The 17,236-nt window shown below is 40.0% G+C and overlaps 1 protein-coding gene across 1 annotated transcript in view; it reads right to left on the bottom strand.

Moving 5' to 3' along the window:
- The window catches only part of LOC113052058 (IgGFc-binding protein-like), a 36,491-nt gene that overhangs the window by 3,031 nt on the left and 16,224 nt on the right, over positions 1-17,236 (bottom strand). The window contains exons 49-94 of the mRNA XM_026216338.1: positions 17,078-17,206; positions 16,856-16,994; positions 16,626-16,767; positions 16,335-16,531; positions 16,098-16,236; positions 15,481-15,597; positions 15,153-15,277; positions 14,685-14,830; positions 14,337-14,480; positions 14,117-14,224; positions 13,784-13,953; positions 13,368-13,570; positions 13,132-13,273; positions 12,615-12,808; positions 12,387-12,531; positions 11,945-12,189; positions 11,665-11,813; positions 11,454-11,582; positions 11,232-11,370; positions 11,002-11,143; positions 10,711-10,907; positions 10,474-10,612; positions 9,857-9,973; positions 9,529-9,653; positions 9,061-9,206; positions 8,713-8,856; positions 8,493-8,600; positions 8,160-8,329; positions 7,721-7,923; positions 6,547-6,688; positions 6,173-6,420; positions 5,895-6,072; positions 5,674-5,782; positions 5,451-5,545; positions 4,725-4,901; positions 4,220-4,422; positions 3,924-4,068; positions 3,560-3,801; positions 3,183-3,347; positions 2,841-2,968; positions 2,415-2,686; positions 1,922-2,130; positions 1,139-1,283; positions 634-881; positions 376-505; positions 71-269 (exon numbers count right to left, since the gene is read on the bottom strand). Coding sequence (XP_026072123.1) covers positions 71-269; positions 376-505; positions 634-881; positions 1,139-1,283; positions 1,922-2,130; positions 2,415-2,686; positions 2,841-2,968; positions 3,183-3,347; positions 3,560-3,801; positions 3,924-4,068; positions 4,220-4,422; positions 4,725-4,901; positions 5,451-5,545; positions 5,674-5,782; positions 5,895-6,072; positions 6,173-6,420; positions 6,547-6,688; positions 7,721-7,923; positions 8,160-8,329; positions 8,493-8,600; positions 8,713-8,856; positions 9,061-9,206; positions 9,529-9,653; positions 9,857-9,973; positions 10,474-10,612; positions 10,711-10,907; positions 11,002-11,143; positions 11,232-11,370; positions 11,454-11,582; positions 11,665-11,813; positions 11,945-12,189; positions 12,387-12,531; positions 12,615-12,808; positions 13,132-13,273; positions 13,368-13,570; positions 13,784-13,953; positions 14,117-14,224; positions 14,337-14,480; positions 14,685-14,830; positions 15,153-15,277; positions 15,481-15,597; positions 16,098-16,236; positions 16,335-16,531; positions 16,626-16,767; positions 16,856-16,994; positions 17,078-17,206 — 7,428 coding nt within the window. The remainder of the gene's footprint in view (positions 1-70; positions 270-375; positions 506-633; positions 882-1,138; positions 1,284-1,921; positions 2,131-2,414; positions 2,687-2,840; positions 2,969-3,182; positions 3,348-3,559; positions 3,802-3,923; positions 4,069-4,219; positions 4,423-4,724; positions 4,902-5,450; positions 5,546-5,673; positions 5,783-5,894; positions 6,073-6,172; positions 6,421-6,546; positions 6,689-7,720; positions 7,924-8,159; positions 8,330-8,492; positions 8,601-8,712; positions 8,857-9,060; positions 9,207-9,528; positions 9,654-9,856; positions 9,974-10,473; positions 10,613-10,710; positions 10,908-11,001; positions 11,144-11,231; positions 11,371-11,453; positions 11,583-11,664; positions 11,814-11,944; positions 12,190-12,386; positions 12,532-12,614; positions 12,809-13,131; positions 13,274-13,367; positions 13,571-13,783; positions 13,954-14,116; positions 14,225-14,336; positions 14,481-14,684; positions 14,831-15,152; positions 15,278-15,480; positions 15,598-16,097; positions 16,237-16,334; positions 16,532-16,625; positions 16,768-16,855; positions 16,995-17,077; positions 17,207-17,236) is intronic.

Genomic DNA, 17,236 nt, shown 5'->3' on the forward strand with positions numbered 1-17,236 from the left:
TATATTATGATTAGAGTGAAGTGCATGAGAAATTCCCAGTTGATTTATAATGCACAGCTTTCTTCCGTACTTGTGTAGGTGCACCATCTTTGGTAGGGATGTGGTACGAAGACCCGCCTGTCTGTCAGTTACTCTCCAGCTGTCTCCAAACTCATTGAGGTTGCGGGTTAATGTGCCATCTGGTTTTGTGTACTCATTACCGTTCTGCCCATCATAATTACCGCAAAGACCGAGAACACGAGATCTGTATACACTAGGCAGAGTTACCACTTTAGGGAAAAAGAGAGAGAGAGATAGTTTTTGTTATTATATACTTTAAAAAAAATTGTGCATAAAAAATCCCTGACAAATTGACGATTTTAAGTTTTGATCTACCTGCTTGAGCATTTCCATCAAAGCGCACAGAAAGGCCAAAGTCAGTTGTGAGCATAACAAAGCGAGACTTGGTTTTTATGTTCACTCCACGTACAGGACTGAATGGTAGACCAACTTTCTCATCATTGACCTGATGGAGAAAAAAATGCAAAGACATACATGATATTGTAATGTTACTATATTGCCTGGTCAGTAGTAGTTTGAATGTGTGTTAGATACAACTATTAGGATTGACTACATGTCCCATGAATCTCTCACCAGCACTTTCTTATTCTGCTGCATGCGAACAGTAATGCCGTACACATCCACATAGACCTCGCGCAGCAGTGACACCCGGCCGATGCCTCCCTGCCGCTGGTTTTTGCCACGGACTGTGAAAGGGGTGAGGGAGCTCGGTAGATTGTTGCTCTGAGTTAATACATAGGTATACGCTCCCTGGTAGTGGTGATTGTATTTGTCAAAGGTACGATAGTGAGGGTCCCCGGCAATACTGCAGTCATCGAATTCTATGAAGTGTAAAAGAAGTTTGAGTTAGTTCATTCCTGAGATGGACTTTACGACTGACTTTGAACCTGCTTCAAGGGTTAAACATTTACATTACTTTAGATGTCATTAAACCCCAAAAACGTCAAGACGGGAAACAAGACGGGAAACAAGATAAAAATGTGTAAAAGAAAATGCCAATTTTTTTGTTCATTTATCTATATCAAATACAAAATTTTGTAAATTGACTTTATTTACAGTAAAACTGTCCTAAACTCACTCTCAGGTTTGCAGTAACGGTCTCCATTGCTGTTGAGATCACAGATCGAGTTCTCATTGCATTCAAAGGACGTGCAGGACAGCACTCCTCCAAGACTGCAGCTGCACCTCTGTTCACAGTGGTCCGTTATCCACGAATCTCCCACCTAAAATTGATACCAGGCAGTATTGTAACATTTTGTGACAAAAAATTAAAGCACGGCCATCTTTGCAGCACCTTTTTCTAATACTGTATCATGTTTTTGCCATAATTCATGAAGGTAGAAAGAACAGAAAAGTTAGGGGTCAGTGAGATTTTTAAATCTTAGAAGTCTCTTATATTCTCCAAGGCTGCGTTTATTTAATCAAAAAAGTAAAAGCTGTAATCCTATGAAATATTATAACAATTTACAATAACTTCTATTTTAGCATATTTCAAAATGTGATCAATTCTTGTGAAAGCGAAGCTAAATATTTCAGCAGCCATTACTCCAGTTTTCATTGTCACATGATTGTTGAGAAATCATTCTGAAACATTTCTTATTATTACCAAAGAAAATAATTGTGCTGCTCAATACTTGTTTCCATTACACTTTTTTTTTTCAGGATTCTTCTATCAATATGAAAAAAAAAAACAGCATTAATTTGAAATAATAGAAATAATAGATTATAAATGTGTTACTATCATTTTGTAACCTTTTAGTTGTTCTTAGCTGAATAAAAGTATCTTAAATTTCTTAAAAAAAATAAAAAAAAACTTTCAATATTCAGTCATGTGTCACAGAAATCGAGCAACTTTACTCACATCATGATACTCTCCACTGCTGTCAACACATCCACAGCTTGAGAGGGGAATACACTTGCCGTCACTTAGCACAAAACCTCCATTGCACTGGCAGCCCTCTACACAGCTGTTGGGTGGTAATGGGCAGAATATGGGGAAGAGATCGGCACAAGTAGGAGGACATGGTGCTGTGCACTCAGAATAGTGACTGTTTGGTGGACACGGGAGAGCTGGAAAGAAAAAACACAAAGGAAAGAATTTTTAGGCATCGGATTTGAACAACAATGATTCTCTGACATACTCACAGAACATTTCTTCCTTCAAAATATGTATAGAAATTAATTAATATTTATGCATAGCCTAGAGGTCATCAGTGAAGAATCTCATAAATGCTTAATTTATTCAGCATCAAAGTCCTTCTCTTTTTATCGTTGCAAATAAAAAGGCAAATGATTCTTTCTCCATTCTCAGCACATCTCTTCATCTTTCCTATCCTCTTTCCTCTTTCACTTACGACAGAAGGTGCTGTTTCTCCAGCTGATCGTGACTCCAGCGCTATGACAGGCCTGAGCGTAAGCATCAATGTTATCGCACAGAGTCGACTGCATGCCATTATACTCGCACATGTCATAGACGCAGTTCTCCAGGAAAGATTCTGGAGGAATGAGAGCGTGACAGGGCTTGAAGTGATCGGACAGGATAGAAGCCGCACACTGGGACTTGTAGATTTCTTCCTCATTCTTGTTGCAGTTGGGTTTGTCATCCGGCCGTGGATCAGGTTGACATCTGCAGACAGAGGAACGAGGCACGGATGAACACAAGAGAAGAAACTGTACTGATTTTTCACCATGATTGGCTCAAATTCATAAGCACCAAAGGTCTATCAAGGTTTGTTTATAGTTGTAGATTGTTTAGAGTAACCAAATAATTGAACACTCACCCAGGATCACTGTCTCCCTCAGCCTTCCAGCTGTCACCAAGTTCAATGGCATCTTTGGCTGGTTTGCCATCAGGCTTCAAGTTGTCATCAGAGGAATCTCCGTTGTAGTTACCACACATTCCACACACCTATAAAAAGAAAGTTAAGTTACAGGAAAAAAAATAAGTTTCAGTGAGTGACGTGTAAAATCTGCTTGGGGAAATTCTTTCACTTTTTTTATTGCAATTCAGACAAAAAAAAAAAAAATCTGGTTTACTAATAAACATTTGTATCGAAATACTACATTCACAATAAATATCAGGTAGGATTCTGTTCTAGCTATGTTTTTGTATAGTTTCACACCTTGTTGAAATAGTCTCCAGGGACTGTGATTTCGACATGGTGCACTCCATCAAACTTCACAATCAGGCCAAAGTCAGTGTCGAGGACGGTGTTTACTCCACTGGTGAACACCCTTGCCTTGGCTGAACTGATGTCGTAGGGGGTTTTTATCCTGCGTTCATCCAGCTAGTCAGCGGAGAGGACAGATACGTGTACAAACCAGAGAATTAACACAATCATATCACCGAATAACTACTGTTTAGAATCTCATCTATTATATTATGCAATATGTCACTGTAATATGTCTATTCATGATGATTAATCAGAAGAAGACATGCAAATGCGGCCTAGTCAAAACCACTACTGCATCTGTTCTTCCTTCCTTCTCGGGCTCTCACCAGTACTCTTCCACTCTTGCTGATGGTGATGTTGGCAGTGGGCAGGTAGACGGTCACAGAGCGAACATACGAGGCTTCTGGTTGGCCGCGCTCTTCGTTCTTGGCCACGATGGTGAAGGGTGTCACCATAGAGGTGTCGCATATCGCCACCAGCGTGTAAGTGCAGGTACCCATGTAGGTGTGCATGATGCCGTCAAAAGTGTAGTAGTGAGGATCACCAGCAATGTGGCAAATGCCCACTCCTGCAAAGAAGGTCAATTAGCATGTGTCAGACAGAGAGACACATAAAAACATACACAGACACATAAAAAGACATAGATGGATAGTGATATAGATAGACAGAAGACATATAAAGAGCATGTACCTGTGTTCACACAGCCCAGTTCACCCTCGTTGACCTTACATTCCTGAGCAGGACCACATTGCCATGCCTCGCACGTCACCGTATTGAAAGGTGAACAAACACAGCGCTCTGTGCAATCATCTTTTGTGAACCAGCTGTCTCCAACCTGAAAACCACACAGATACACATTAATAATTAAAAGGCAAAAAGGCACATTGCCTAAACTAGAAATTAAAACGTGCATAATTAAACTACACCTCTATTCGTACTGCGAACTGAAATTTGTTTAACTTCATTCAATCTTCTGAAGAACTCACAGGTCTGTAGTTGTTGTCTCTGTCGGTGCAACCACACTCGCTGAATGGCACACACTTGTCCCCACTTAGGACAAAACCAGGGTCACACACACATCCCTCAACGCAGGGCTCAGAACAGGTGCTTTCAGATCCAGGGTCCTGACAGCTGGCTGGACAGGCTGAACCGCACGGCTCATAGTGACTGCCAACCAGACATTTAATAGCTGGAAGAAATGGAAATAAATGGGTGCAATGTGTCAGAAGAGAAATTCGGTTATAGAAAAACAAACGAAAAAATGAAAATAGTTGGAAAAAAGAGAAAGATGGATGAGAAACTATGGGCAGAAACAGAGAAACATAAAAGTAGAACTGTTTTAGCACAGCTAATTTAGAAACACAAAAATACAAACGGCATTCACTGATCACTCCCTAATTGAGGCATGCACAATACAAAGGCTGAGTCTTGGAAAGGTTACCAGGATAGAGTTAATTGCAGGTTTTAAGGACACAGGGCTCAAACACTTACGACAGAAGGTGTTATTCCTCCAGTTAATTGGCACCCCGGCTTGAGCGCACAGGTCAGCATAGCTTTGAATAGCTTGGCACAGAGCCACTGTGGCGCCACCAGTGCCACACTGATCAAACACACAGTTCTCAAAGTAAGGACCAGGAGGCACCACTGCATGACATGGCTTGAAGATTCCTGGGAAAAGAGTGATAAGTAGGCTTTGATGATTCATAAAACAGGTGTTGTGTCACAGAACAGCTCTATAAAACTGCAAAGCTCTATGCAATAAACAGATGTGCTGGATTATAGTCATAAATAAAGTAAAATAAGACCTCTTGCACATTTGCCATTTACTCTTCAAGTCATGTTCAAGTCATTGGTAATATTTCATCCAAAATGTATTACAAGGTTTGTAGTCAGACCATTCAATGCTGGTAAATAATCATGTGTTCTAACATAAAAGGTGGAATATCATTTACAAATGTTGACTAAAATTAAAAAAATTTTAAAATAAGCCCTCAAAAAAGATTAAATTATTACATCCTGTAAAAACAACGCTATCATACGCTGATTTGAAATTGTATGAGGATAAAAATAAATAGATACAATTAGGTAAATGAAGTAAAATAAAATAAAAACTATAAAAAAATAATATGACACAAATTTTTAATTGTGATAAAGCTTTTTATGTATTTTTCCAGTAAAACATTTTAAAATGTATATTTAAATGCATGTGTGTCCCACCATTGGGGTCGGTGATCATGCCACAGCTAGTAGGCTTCTGTGCTTCATTCTGGATCTTGTCATCACATTCAATGTCTCCTCCACCGTGAGTACAACTATGTGAGATAGGAACAGGCATGAATGATAAAAGCTTCAATGATAAAAAAAGAGCATGTTTAGAAACAAAATAAATGAAATCTTACTATTATTGGTGCAGTACACAATTAAATATGCTTTTACTTACTCAGGTCTGTCGTCTGGCACCTGCCAGCTTTCTCCAAGCTCATTAGTGCTGTCTGTCGGCGTTCCATCTGGCTTGATGTTGTCATCATTAGGATTATCATTATAATTTCCTGTAAAATTATTATTGTTAAAATGACTGACATCAATCTTTGGTTAGTAGCAGTATTACGTAGCTCTTGAATCTCCATTAGTTAGTTAGATAACTGAATTTGCAGTCCTTACCACAGAGTCCACATAACAGTCCGCTGTAAGAGGAAGGCAAGGTGACATCTGCATGATGGTTTCCATCAAAACGGACACGCAATCCGAAGTCTGTCTCGAGCACCACAAATTTGCCACTTAGGAAGATCTTAATACCATTTGAAAGTGTGACCGGCACAGTGACCTGAACTCCATTCACCTGCAGGATGTACAAATAAGGTAGGGACATGATTGGACTGCTGTTCTGATCTCCTGTAATATGTTATTTATGTCTCACAAACCTTAGAAATGTCCCGTACCTGAACTTTGCGACCTTTGTCCAAAATGACTGTTGTGTCATGAACATTGATGATGACAGATCTTACATAAGATACTTTCTTATTATTGTCTCTGTGCTCGTTCTGTGTCTCCACAGAGAAGTATGGCAAGCCTGAGGTCTCATTACAGGGCTTGGTGAGAACGTAGGAACAGGCACCCATGAAGTGATGTACTTTATCGTCAAAGGTGTTATAATGAGGGTCACCAGAAACTGAGCAAATGCCTGTACCTAAAACAGAAAGAGATAAAAGTTTAGTTCTATTTATCAATCAGTTCGTGCAGATCTACATGCTTTTTTTTAATGTGATAAGATGCTAAAAACTATACAATGTGTAGACTAGTTTATATTTGTTACCAAGTGGTTTGCAGCCATAGTCTCCATCTTGAAGTTGGCAGCTCTCAGTAGGAAGACAACTGGTGTTGTAACACTGTATATTTCCTCCTCCCTCACATGTACACTTCTGTGTACAGCCCTCCAGATACCAGCTCTCATTTACCTAAATACGGCCACATTGATAGGTATGTGTTAGAAATCCACAAGGCAAGCACATTTCTCCTATTTTTGAACATTAACATCTTATATTCTGCATTGCGTTTTCAGCAATAGGTAATATAGATGCTACTAGCATGGGTTTTGATTTATCACAGTAACTCGACTCATTTTAATCAGTTTATCAAAAGATTATTGCATTGATTCGAATCGAGATTCGTCCAGTAGGTGGCGACAATGTCATGTTGTTTTGTGCAGGGATTAATAAAGCATTTTAACTCAACCGAACTGTAATAAAATATAAAGCTGATGAATGTTATATATTTATATTTCATATTAATTTGTCTGATATAGCCATAAAATGTCATTATTTCTATAGCTAAATAAATGAATAAGCATTTAACATATATAAATCACATGAATGAGAATCAAGCATAAAATACAAATAACTGAAAGCAACAAACGATCTCAAAGTGAAACATAACAACAACAGCACAAATAAAGTAGCAAACTGAATCATTTATACATGCCGCGGTGCATTGTGGGCAACTCGAGTACCATGTAGATCCCCAGATTGGTCAATGTCCCTGTTGAATAAAACTGCATATGCTGGTTAAGTATGTTTTAACGCTGGGAAAAACATACCTTACCAGCATATGCAGTTTTTTCAGTGCTTAAGTGGAAGAGCTTGTTGTTTGGCTATTTGAGTTGTTGATTTTGCTGTGTAGTGTTTAAAGCACATTTGGAGAGCTTGCTTGTCATTTTCTTGCAAGAATGACAAACTTACAACAAGCCTAAAAATTTGAACGAAATCTTTAATAATTAATTTCACTTAACTTCTATTTAGGTGAACTACAAAAGCTAAAATGATGGATAATGTAATGAAGAGAAATGTATGTTTTCAGTTTACTCGTTTTGTTTGTAGTGGTTCTTTGGATATTTTAATCAAAACTTCCCAACTTCCCTACTCCAGGCGTCATTTTCATAATCTTGCCTATGGCCCCAGAACTGCATGGGTCAGCCTTAGTGTTAAACTCACTGGATGGTAGGAGCCTGAGGAGTCCACACAGCCGCAGTCTTTAACAGGAACACATTTGCTGTCACTGAGGATGAAGCCAGGGTCACACTCACAGCCCTCGACACACTTCTCACTGCAGCCCGGGGGTCCATTGATACCCAGACATGTCTCCGGACAGGAGCTCACACACATGGAGTAATGGCTGTTTGGAGGACATTCCAGAGCTGTAGAAAAATGAAGGAAAAACAGCATTAAATTATGAAAATAAGTCTCCAAGGCATAGGTACCTGTCTTTCTGTGATGGCATTCCTGCCTTCTCTACCTTGGCCATTAAAGGCATAAAGGCCCCATAAATAATAAAAATAATAAGGCTAAAGTAATTGTTCAATTCTAGCTTTCCTATTCCTATATTTCCTATACCTTAATCCAGTTTGATACAATAAATGAGAGAATGACTCACGACAGAAGTCTGGCTCTCTCCATGGATGGACAGGTGCACCTGCACTCAGGCAAGCGTCAGTGTAAGCCTGAAGCTGGTCACAAAGGACCTGCTGAAGCCCCTGATAACGGCACATATCAAACACACAGCTCTGGAAGTAAGGCAACGGGTTCACCACCTTTATACAGTCCCTGTGAGGAGCAAATATGAGAGAAAGTGGGCAATTATTAATCATTAAAAGACCTTCATTGTCTCATGCTAGAGTCCGTATGAATAACACAGCGTGTTTATTCCTTATGATTCATTTCAAATTGAATGTTTCAACATTGTTTTCGTAGTTTGGTAAATCCTAACCTAAATGCTCCATTTGTGTCAGTTATTCTCCCACAGTTCTCTGGGTTTGACACGACGCCCTCCAGCACAGGATCGCAGGGAGGTTGAGGCCCGGGGTCAGGCTTGCACCTGAAAACACAACACAGATCTGAAGTGATCAACACTGACATTATCGAGCATGGGAAGTTAACTTAATCCTAATAAAACAGTCTGATTATGAAGAAGAGTGAGAGTTACTGACGTTGCATCCTCATCCTCATCAGTTTTCCAGCTGTCGCCAAACTGATTTGAGCTGTCGGTTTGGGAGCCATCAGGCTTAGTGAAATCATTATTGGGGTTTCCATCATAGTCCCCACACAGGCCACACATCTGGTCATAGTAGGAACTGATAAAATGAGTCAGAGGAATAAAAAGATAGATTAATGTAAAGATATACATTTCCCAGAGAAGCTTTTTGATTTTTCTTTTAGAGGATTTACTTAAGATTTGCAACCCTTAACAATCATTGTGGTTCTTAGTGTTTCCTGTCAAATGCTTCAGGTCACAATGATGCATAAACTTCATCAGGATGTTTAAATAGTTTAAGTACCTGGGAACAGAGATTTTAGCGTAATGATTGCCGTCCCACTGCACCTTCAGGCCGAACGGAGTTGTGAGGATTACATATTGTCCAGCAACAGACAGTGAAATGAGCGGAGATGGGGAGTGAGGGAGAGACACCCTGAGTCCATTCACCTGTGTGTGGAAAAGAGATAACCAGAGGTGGATTGAAGGCAAATGACTTTTTTTCTTTAAAAATAAGATTAATCTAGTAAAACAGAAACATTGACATAGGGATAATGTTACTATGAACAGAATAGGAACACTTAATAGAAAATATTTAAGACAAGAGTTATGTCTCAAAACTGTTATGTGCAATAACACAACCCCAGAGATTATAATCTAAGAGAGACTAAAATATATTGTGACTGTTTACTAAAAATCCCAATCCTTGATATCAAGACTACAGAATGACTTCAGTTATGGTTTAATGAAGGCAGCTGCTGTGGATACTGACCAGAGTTCTCCTGTTTTTCATCATTGTCACTGTGATGCCGTCAACAGTCACGTACAGTTTCCTCAGGTAAGAAACGCCAGAAATGCCTCTTTCCTCATTCTTGGCCTCAATGGAGAACCAGGGACCTGCAGTCCCAAGATAGTGTGAAGTGATAGTGAAGTTAATTTTGAAGCTGTGCATGTATATTCTTATTCTAAGTTGATTTAGGGGACATTTAGTATACATTTTATCAATAGTAAGAATACAAGAGTTTACCACTTCATATCACCTGCTGATGACCAAAGCACTCTAATGTCACTGCTGATAGTTGGCTTTGGCCATTGCTTACCAGTGTTGTTTTTGCAGGTGCGGGCCAGAGTGTAGGTACAAGTGCCCATGTAGCTGTAGTATTTGCCATCAAAGGTGTTATAATGAGGATCACCAGAGATAATACAGTCTTGAGACTCTGAGAGAGAAAAAAGAGATTGATTAACTATTTTCCAGCTTTAGAATGTGTGAACTTAAATAGTTTACTGTTGCACACTGTTTGTAAATAATGAAAAGCTGATGTTTTGACCTGTTTGCATGTGATACAACATCATATGACTCACGGAATACTATTATATAAAGTACGTTCACAAGCATAACCAGGCTAGAGTGTCCATCTCTCTAGCCAAATATACATAAAATAATATTTAGGAGGATTAATTTCACACCATATCTTTCCTTTTAGAGCCAGTCCACAAAGCTGATATCAGTTGCTGTCTCATTAATGGAAATACATGCTGGATAAACCAGAGCTAAAAATGCATCTAAATCTGTTAGTTCAGCATTGCAAAAACTGGATTTGTACGATTTTTAAGTCAGACATTTATTTTAAAAAGACATTATTGCTTTAATCTGTCTGAGATTGGATGGATGGTTGTTTAAAAACTGAATGGAAACTGAGTTAACCAGAGTACTCACCTTGTGGGTAACACCCAACTACTCCATCCTGTACTCCACATTGTTCCATTGGTGGGCAGTCAGCAGCACTACAGGTAACAAATGGGGGGTTGCACTTACACTGTAGCTCACAGTCCTTAGTGAAGAACTCTTCACCTGGCTAAATCCACAGAGAGAGGAAAAGTCATGACAAATACTAGTTGATTGACTATAACAAACCATTTCTGTCCTAAATGATACCACATTCAATTTCCTCACCTTATAATAATGTCCGTTATAGCTGCAGCCACATGTATCTTCTTTCACACACTGGCCAGCACTGAGGATATATCCAGGGTCACAAACACATCCTTCAGAGCAAGGCCCGCTGCACTGACTTGGTGGAGTTGGATTGCAGGAAGGCTGGCAAACTGGTGCACATGATTCAAAGTGACTGTTGGCTGGGCATTTCAGAGCTGGAGAGGAACAATGTGTGTTAGTGTGAATCATCATTTTGTCTGTATTTTTGTCAGAGTTTATGGTAAAGGACTATCTGTTCTTCAGACATACGACAGAAGGTGCTGTTTCTCCAGGGTCCAATTGTGATGCCACGGTCCTGACATTCATTGACGTATGACTCTATTGCTTCACACAATGCAGAATGAGCACCATCCAGCTCACAAACATCAAACAAGCAGTCTTTGAAGAAGCCCTATACACACAGGGTTAAGATCTTTAAATATCTGTTGTTTGATTAAGCATTCATATTCAAAAGCATTAACAGATTTGATTTTACTCACATTGGGGTTGACTTTTGGATGGCAAGCAGCAAATGGGCCATTGCTGTTCAATATGATACCACAGTAAGCAGGACCTTCATACAACTCCTCCTCAGCATCTGTACACCCTGTGGATGGACCAACCTCTGGCTTGTTACACCTGAAGGAGGAATCAGAGGTGAGGTCTCTATGATCTGAGTTAATAGAGATAAGGCTGTTAGTTGTCACAGCATAGTGCCTTACTCAGGGTCTATGTTCCAGCTGTGGCCAAAGTCATTGGGGCTTTGGACCAGTTCACCAGTTGGGGTCTGGAAGTCATCCTGAGAGTCTCCGTTGTAGTCCCCACACAGCCCACAAAGTTTGTCCTCATAGCTGTAAAATGATCACAAGCATGTAGAGATATTCAAAAGTGAATCAAGTTATAAAAGAAGAATTTAATAAGAACCATACTCACTCCTTGATAACTTTAATGTCCATATAGTGGTTTCCATCGTAACGTACAGTTACTCCAAAGTTCAAGGCCACTGTGTAGTGCTTGCCAGACATAAAAATATCAACACCACTGACAGGACTCAGAGGAATGTTCACATTGGTACCATTGACCTGAGAAAAGTCAGAAAACAGAATTGTCCATTTGAATGTGCCACTAAATTAGATGTATATATAACATTTACTATTGTATACATAATGGTGTATGAATCATTAATATTGAAAACAATGTTCTTTTCTCTTACCTGCACAATACCTCCTTTCAGAATGGACACTATTACTCCCAGTGCATGGACATGAACTGCCTTTACATAGCTGATATGAGGATTGTTGAAGCGATTCTCATTGTCTGTGTATACAGCGAAGTGAGGCACGTCTGTGCTGTTACAAGGCTCGGACATCAGGTAAGAACAGTTTCCCATGAAGTCATAGCGCCGGTTATCAAAGGTGGTGTAATGGGGGTCACCAGAAGCAATACAGGTGGAGGTTCCTGTGAGAGAAAAATCCCTTGGTGTCAAAGATATAAATTCAAACCAAAATGCTTAAAGTAGCAGATTGTATGAAATGGCTTTGCGTTTGGAAGTTAGCATGTTGTTTGAGGGTATTCAAAGATAATCTGTAAACTGATAGCTTGTCTGTAAAAATAATCATAGATTAAGGGAAGATTGTTGTGGCTTTCTGTAATACCTTTAGGGTAGCAGCCATGCACTCCACCAACCTCCCGACATTCTTCTGTCACAGGGTCACAGGTGTTGTCCACACAGTCGAAAGTGTAGTTGCCAGCACAGCGACACAACTTGGAACAGCCATCTCCAAATATGATCTCACCGGGCTGAGTGTAAACACAGACCAAGATTTTTAGAGTAAAGGCTTCGGTCCCAAAACTGGGGAAAATGCTGCCTCACAACAATGTACCTCAAAGTAATTGTTTTCTTCATCCAGACATCCACACTGCTCAATAGGAACACAGCGCCGGCCACGGAAAACAAATCCTGGTTTACAGAAGCAGCCGCTGATGCAAGAACCAGAGCAGTTAGTAGAGGGTGCTGAGCATGAAGGAATACAGGCTGGGCCACAATCAATGTACTCAGAGTCTGGAGGGCAGGTCACTGTTTGAAGACAAGAAGAGTTGCTTACAGTAACTATACATAAGGTGTAACTTCTTGATAGTGTAGGAACAAGAACCCATGTGCAGGTACTTAAGTGATGTACTTTATCAAAGGAGGTATTGAGGGTCACCAGAGATTAAATATAAAGAGAAGGATAACAATGAAGGAGTACAATTCAGAAAGATAAGCTCTAGATATATCAGGATTGCCAACTGGTTTGTTTATCTTGATGTGTGTATATTCATTTTATGATGAGATATGTAAATGCACCAGTACATGTGATCAAAACTTTATCATGTATACACCAGTACTATAATTGTTACCGCTTGGTTTGCAGACATAGTCTCCATCTTGAAGCTGGCAGCTCTCACTAGGAGGACAGCTGGTGTCATAACAGTGAATATTTCCTCCACCTTCACATGTGCAATGCTGTTTACAGCCCTCCAGATACCAGCTCTCATTTACCTAAATATCAAAAGACAAGTTTGCTGTGTTTTTATGAAAGTTTGAATCAAAGTTTTGTCAATGCTACATCAGTCAGCCTTAGTGTTAAACTCACTGGATGGTAGGAGCCTGAGGAGTCCACACAGCCGCAGTCTTTAACAGGAACACATTTGCTGTCACTGAGGATGAAGCCAGCGTCACACTCACAGCCCTCGACACACTTCTCACTGCAGCCCGGGGGTCCATTGATACCCAGACATGTCTCCGGACAGGAGCTCACACACATGGAGTAATGGCTGTTTGGAGGACATTCCAGAGCTGTACAAAAATGAAGGAAAAACAGCATTAAATTATGAAAATAAGTCTCCAAGGCATAGGTACCTGTCTTTTTACCTTGGCCATTAAAGGCATAAAGGCCCCATAAATAATAAAAATAATAAGGATAAAGTAATTGTTCAATTCTAGCTTTCCTATTCCTATATTTCCTATACCTTAATCCAGTTTGATACAATAAATGAGAGAATGACTCACGACAGAAGTCTGGCCCTCTCCATGGATGGACAGGTGCACCTGCACTCAGGCAAGCGTCAGTGTAAGCCTGAAGCTGGTCACAAAGGACCTGCTGAAGCCCCTGATAACGGCACATATCAAACACACAGCTTTGGAAGTAAGGCAACGGGTTCACCACCTTTATACAGTCCCTGTGAGGAGCAAATATGAGAGAAAGTGGGCAATTATTAATCATTAAAAGACCTTCATTGTCTCATGCTAGAATCCGTATGAATAACACAGCGTGCTTATTCCTTATGATACATTTCAAATTGAATGTTTCAACATTGTTTTCGTTGTTTGGTAAATCCTAACCTAAATGCTCCATTTGTGTCAGTTATTCTCCCACAGTTCTCTGGGTTTGACACGACGCCCTCCAGCACAGGATCGCAGGGAGGTTGAGGCCCGGGGTCAGGCTTGCACCTGAAAACACAACACAGATCTGAAGTGATCAACACTGACATTATCGAGCATGGGAAGTTAACTTAATCCTAATAAAACAGTCTGATTATGAAGAAGAGTGAGAGTTACTGACGTTGCATCCTCATCCTCATCAGTTTTCCAGCTGTCGCCAAACTGATTTGAGCTGTCGGTTTGGGAGCCATCAGGCTTAGTGAAATCATTATTGGGGTTTCCATCATAGTCCCCACACAGGCCACACATCTGGTCATAGTAGGAACTGATAAAATGAGTCAGAGGAATAAAAAGATAGATTAATGTAAAGATATACATTTCCCAGAGAAGCTTTTTGATTTTTCTTTTAGAGGATTTACTTAAGATCTGCAACCCTTAACAATCATTGTGGTTCTTAGTGTCTCCGGTCAAATGCTTCAGGTCAGAATGATGCATAAACTTCATCAGGATGTTTAAATAGTTTAAGTACCTGGGAACAGAGATTTTAGCGTAATGATTGCCGTCCCACTGCACCTTCAGGCCGAACGGAGTTGTGAGGATTACATATTGTCCAGCAACAGACAGTGAAATGAGCGGAGATGGGGAGTGAGGGAGAGACACCCTGAGTCCATTCACCTGTGTGTGGAAAAGAGATAACCAGAGGTGGATTGAAGGCAAATGACTTTTTTTCTTTAAAAATAAGATTAATCTAGTAAAACAGAAACATTGACATAGGGATAATGTTACTATGAACAGAATAGGAACACTTAATAGAAAATATTTAAGACAAGAGTTATGTCTCAAAACTGTTATGTGCAATAACACAACCCCAGAGATTATAATCTAAGAGAGACTAAAATATATTGTGACTGTTTACTAAAAATCCCAATCCTTGATATCAAGACTACAGAATGACTTCAGTTATGGTTTAATGAAGGCAGCTGCTGTGGATACTGACCAGAGTTCTCCTGTTTTTCATCATTGTCACTGTGATGCCGTCAACAGTCACGTACAGTTTCCTCAGGTAAGAAACGCCAGAAATGCCTCTTTCCTCATTCTTGGCCTCAATGGAGAACCAGGGACCTGCAGTCCCAAGATAGTGTGAAGTGATAGTGAAGTTAATTTTGAAGCTGTGCATGTATATTCTTATTCTAAGTTGATTTAGGGGACATTTAGTATACATTTTATCAATAGTAAGAATACAAGAGTTTACCACTTCATATCACCTGCTGATGACCAAAGCACTCTAATGTCACTGCTGATAGTTGGCTTTGGCCATTGCTTACCAGTGTTGTTTTTGCAGGTGCGGGCCAGAGTGTAGGTACAAGTGCCCATGTAGCTGTAGTATTTGCCATCAAAGGTGTTATAATGAGGATCACCAGAGATAATACAGTCTTGAGACTCTGAGAGAGAAAAAAGAGATTGATTAACTATTTTCCAGCTTTAGAATGTGTGAACTTAAATAGTTTACTGTTGCACACTGTTTGTAAATAATGAAAAGCTGATGTTTTGACCTGTTTGCATGTGATACAACATCATATGACTCACGGAATACTATTATATAAAGTACGTTCACAAGCATAACCAGGCTAGAGTGTCCATCTCTCTAGCCAAATATACATAAAATAATATTTAGGAGGATTAATTTCACACCATATCTTTCCTTTTAGAGCCAGTCCACAAAGCTGATATCAGTTGCTGTCTCATTAATGGAAATACATGCTGGATAAACCAGAGCTAAAAATGCATCTAAATCTGTTAGTTCAGCATTGCAAAAACTGGATTTGTACGATTTTTAAGTCAGACATTTATTTTAAAAAGACATTATTGCTTTAATCTGTCTGAGATTGGATGGATGGTTGTTTAAAAACTGAATGGAAACTGAGTTAACCAGAGTACTCACCTTGTGGGTAACACCCAACTACTCCATCCTGTACTCCACATTGTTCCATTGGTGGGCAGTCAGCAGCACTACAGGTAACAAATGGGGGGTTGCACTTACACTGTAGCTCACAGTCCTTAGTGAAGAACTCTTCACCTGGCTAAATCCACAGAGAGAGGAAAAGTCATGACAAATACTAGTTGATTGACTATAACAAACCATTTCTGTCCTAAATGATACCACATTCAATTTCCTCACCTTATAATAATGTCCGTTATAGCTGCAGCCACATGTATCTTCTTTCACACACTGGCCAGCACTGAGGATATATCCAGGGTCACAAACACATCCTTCAGAGCAAGGCCCGCTGCACTGACTTGGTGGAGTTGGATTGCAGGAAGGCTGGCAAACTGGTGCACATGATTCAAAGTGACTGTTGGCTGGGCATTTCAGAGCTGGAGAGGAACAATGTGTGTTAGTGTGAATCATCATTTTGTCTGTATTTTTGTCAGAGTTTATGGTAAAGGACTATCTGTTCTTCAGACATACGACAGAAGGTGCTGTTTCTCCAGGGTCCAATTGTGATGCCACGGTCCTGACATTCATTGACGTATGACTCTATTGCTTCACACAATGCAGAATGAGCACCATCCAGCTCACAAACATCAAACAAGCAGTCTTTGAAGAAGCCCTATACACACAGGGTTAAGATCTTTAAATATCTGTTGTTTGATTAAGCATTCATATTCAAAAGCATTAACAGATTTGATTTTACTCACATTGGGGTTGACTTTTGGATGGCAAGCAGCAAATGGGCCATTGCTGTTCAATATGATACCACAGTAAGCAGGACCTTCATACAACTCCTCCTCAGCATCTGTACACCCTGTGGATGGACCAACCTCTGGCTTGTTACACCTGAAGGAGGAATCAGAGGTGAGGTCTCTATGATCTGAGTTAATAGAGATAAGGCTGTTAGTTGTCACAGCATAGTGCCTTACTCAGGGTCTATGTTCCAGCTGTGGCCAAAGTCATTGGGGCTTTGGACCAGTTCACCAGTTGGGGTCTGGAAGTCATCCTGAGAGTCTCCGTTGTAGTCCCCACACAGCCCACAAAGTTTGTCCTCATAGCTGTAAAATGATCACAAGCATGTAGAGATA

The sequence above is a fragment of the Carassius auratus genome, chromosome 32, assembly GCF_003368295.1.
Source record: "Carassius auratus strain Wakin chromosome 32, ASM336829v1, whole genome shotgun sequence".
Classification (NCBI taxonomy): domain Eukaryota; kingdom Metazoa; phylum Chordata; class Actinopteri; order Cypriniformes; family Cyprinidae; genus Carassius; species Carassius auratus.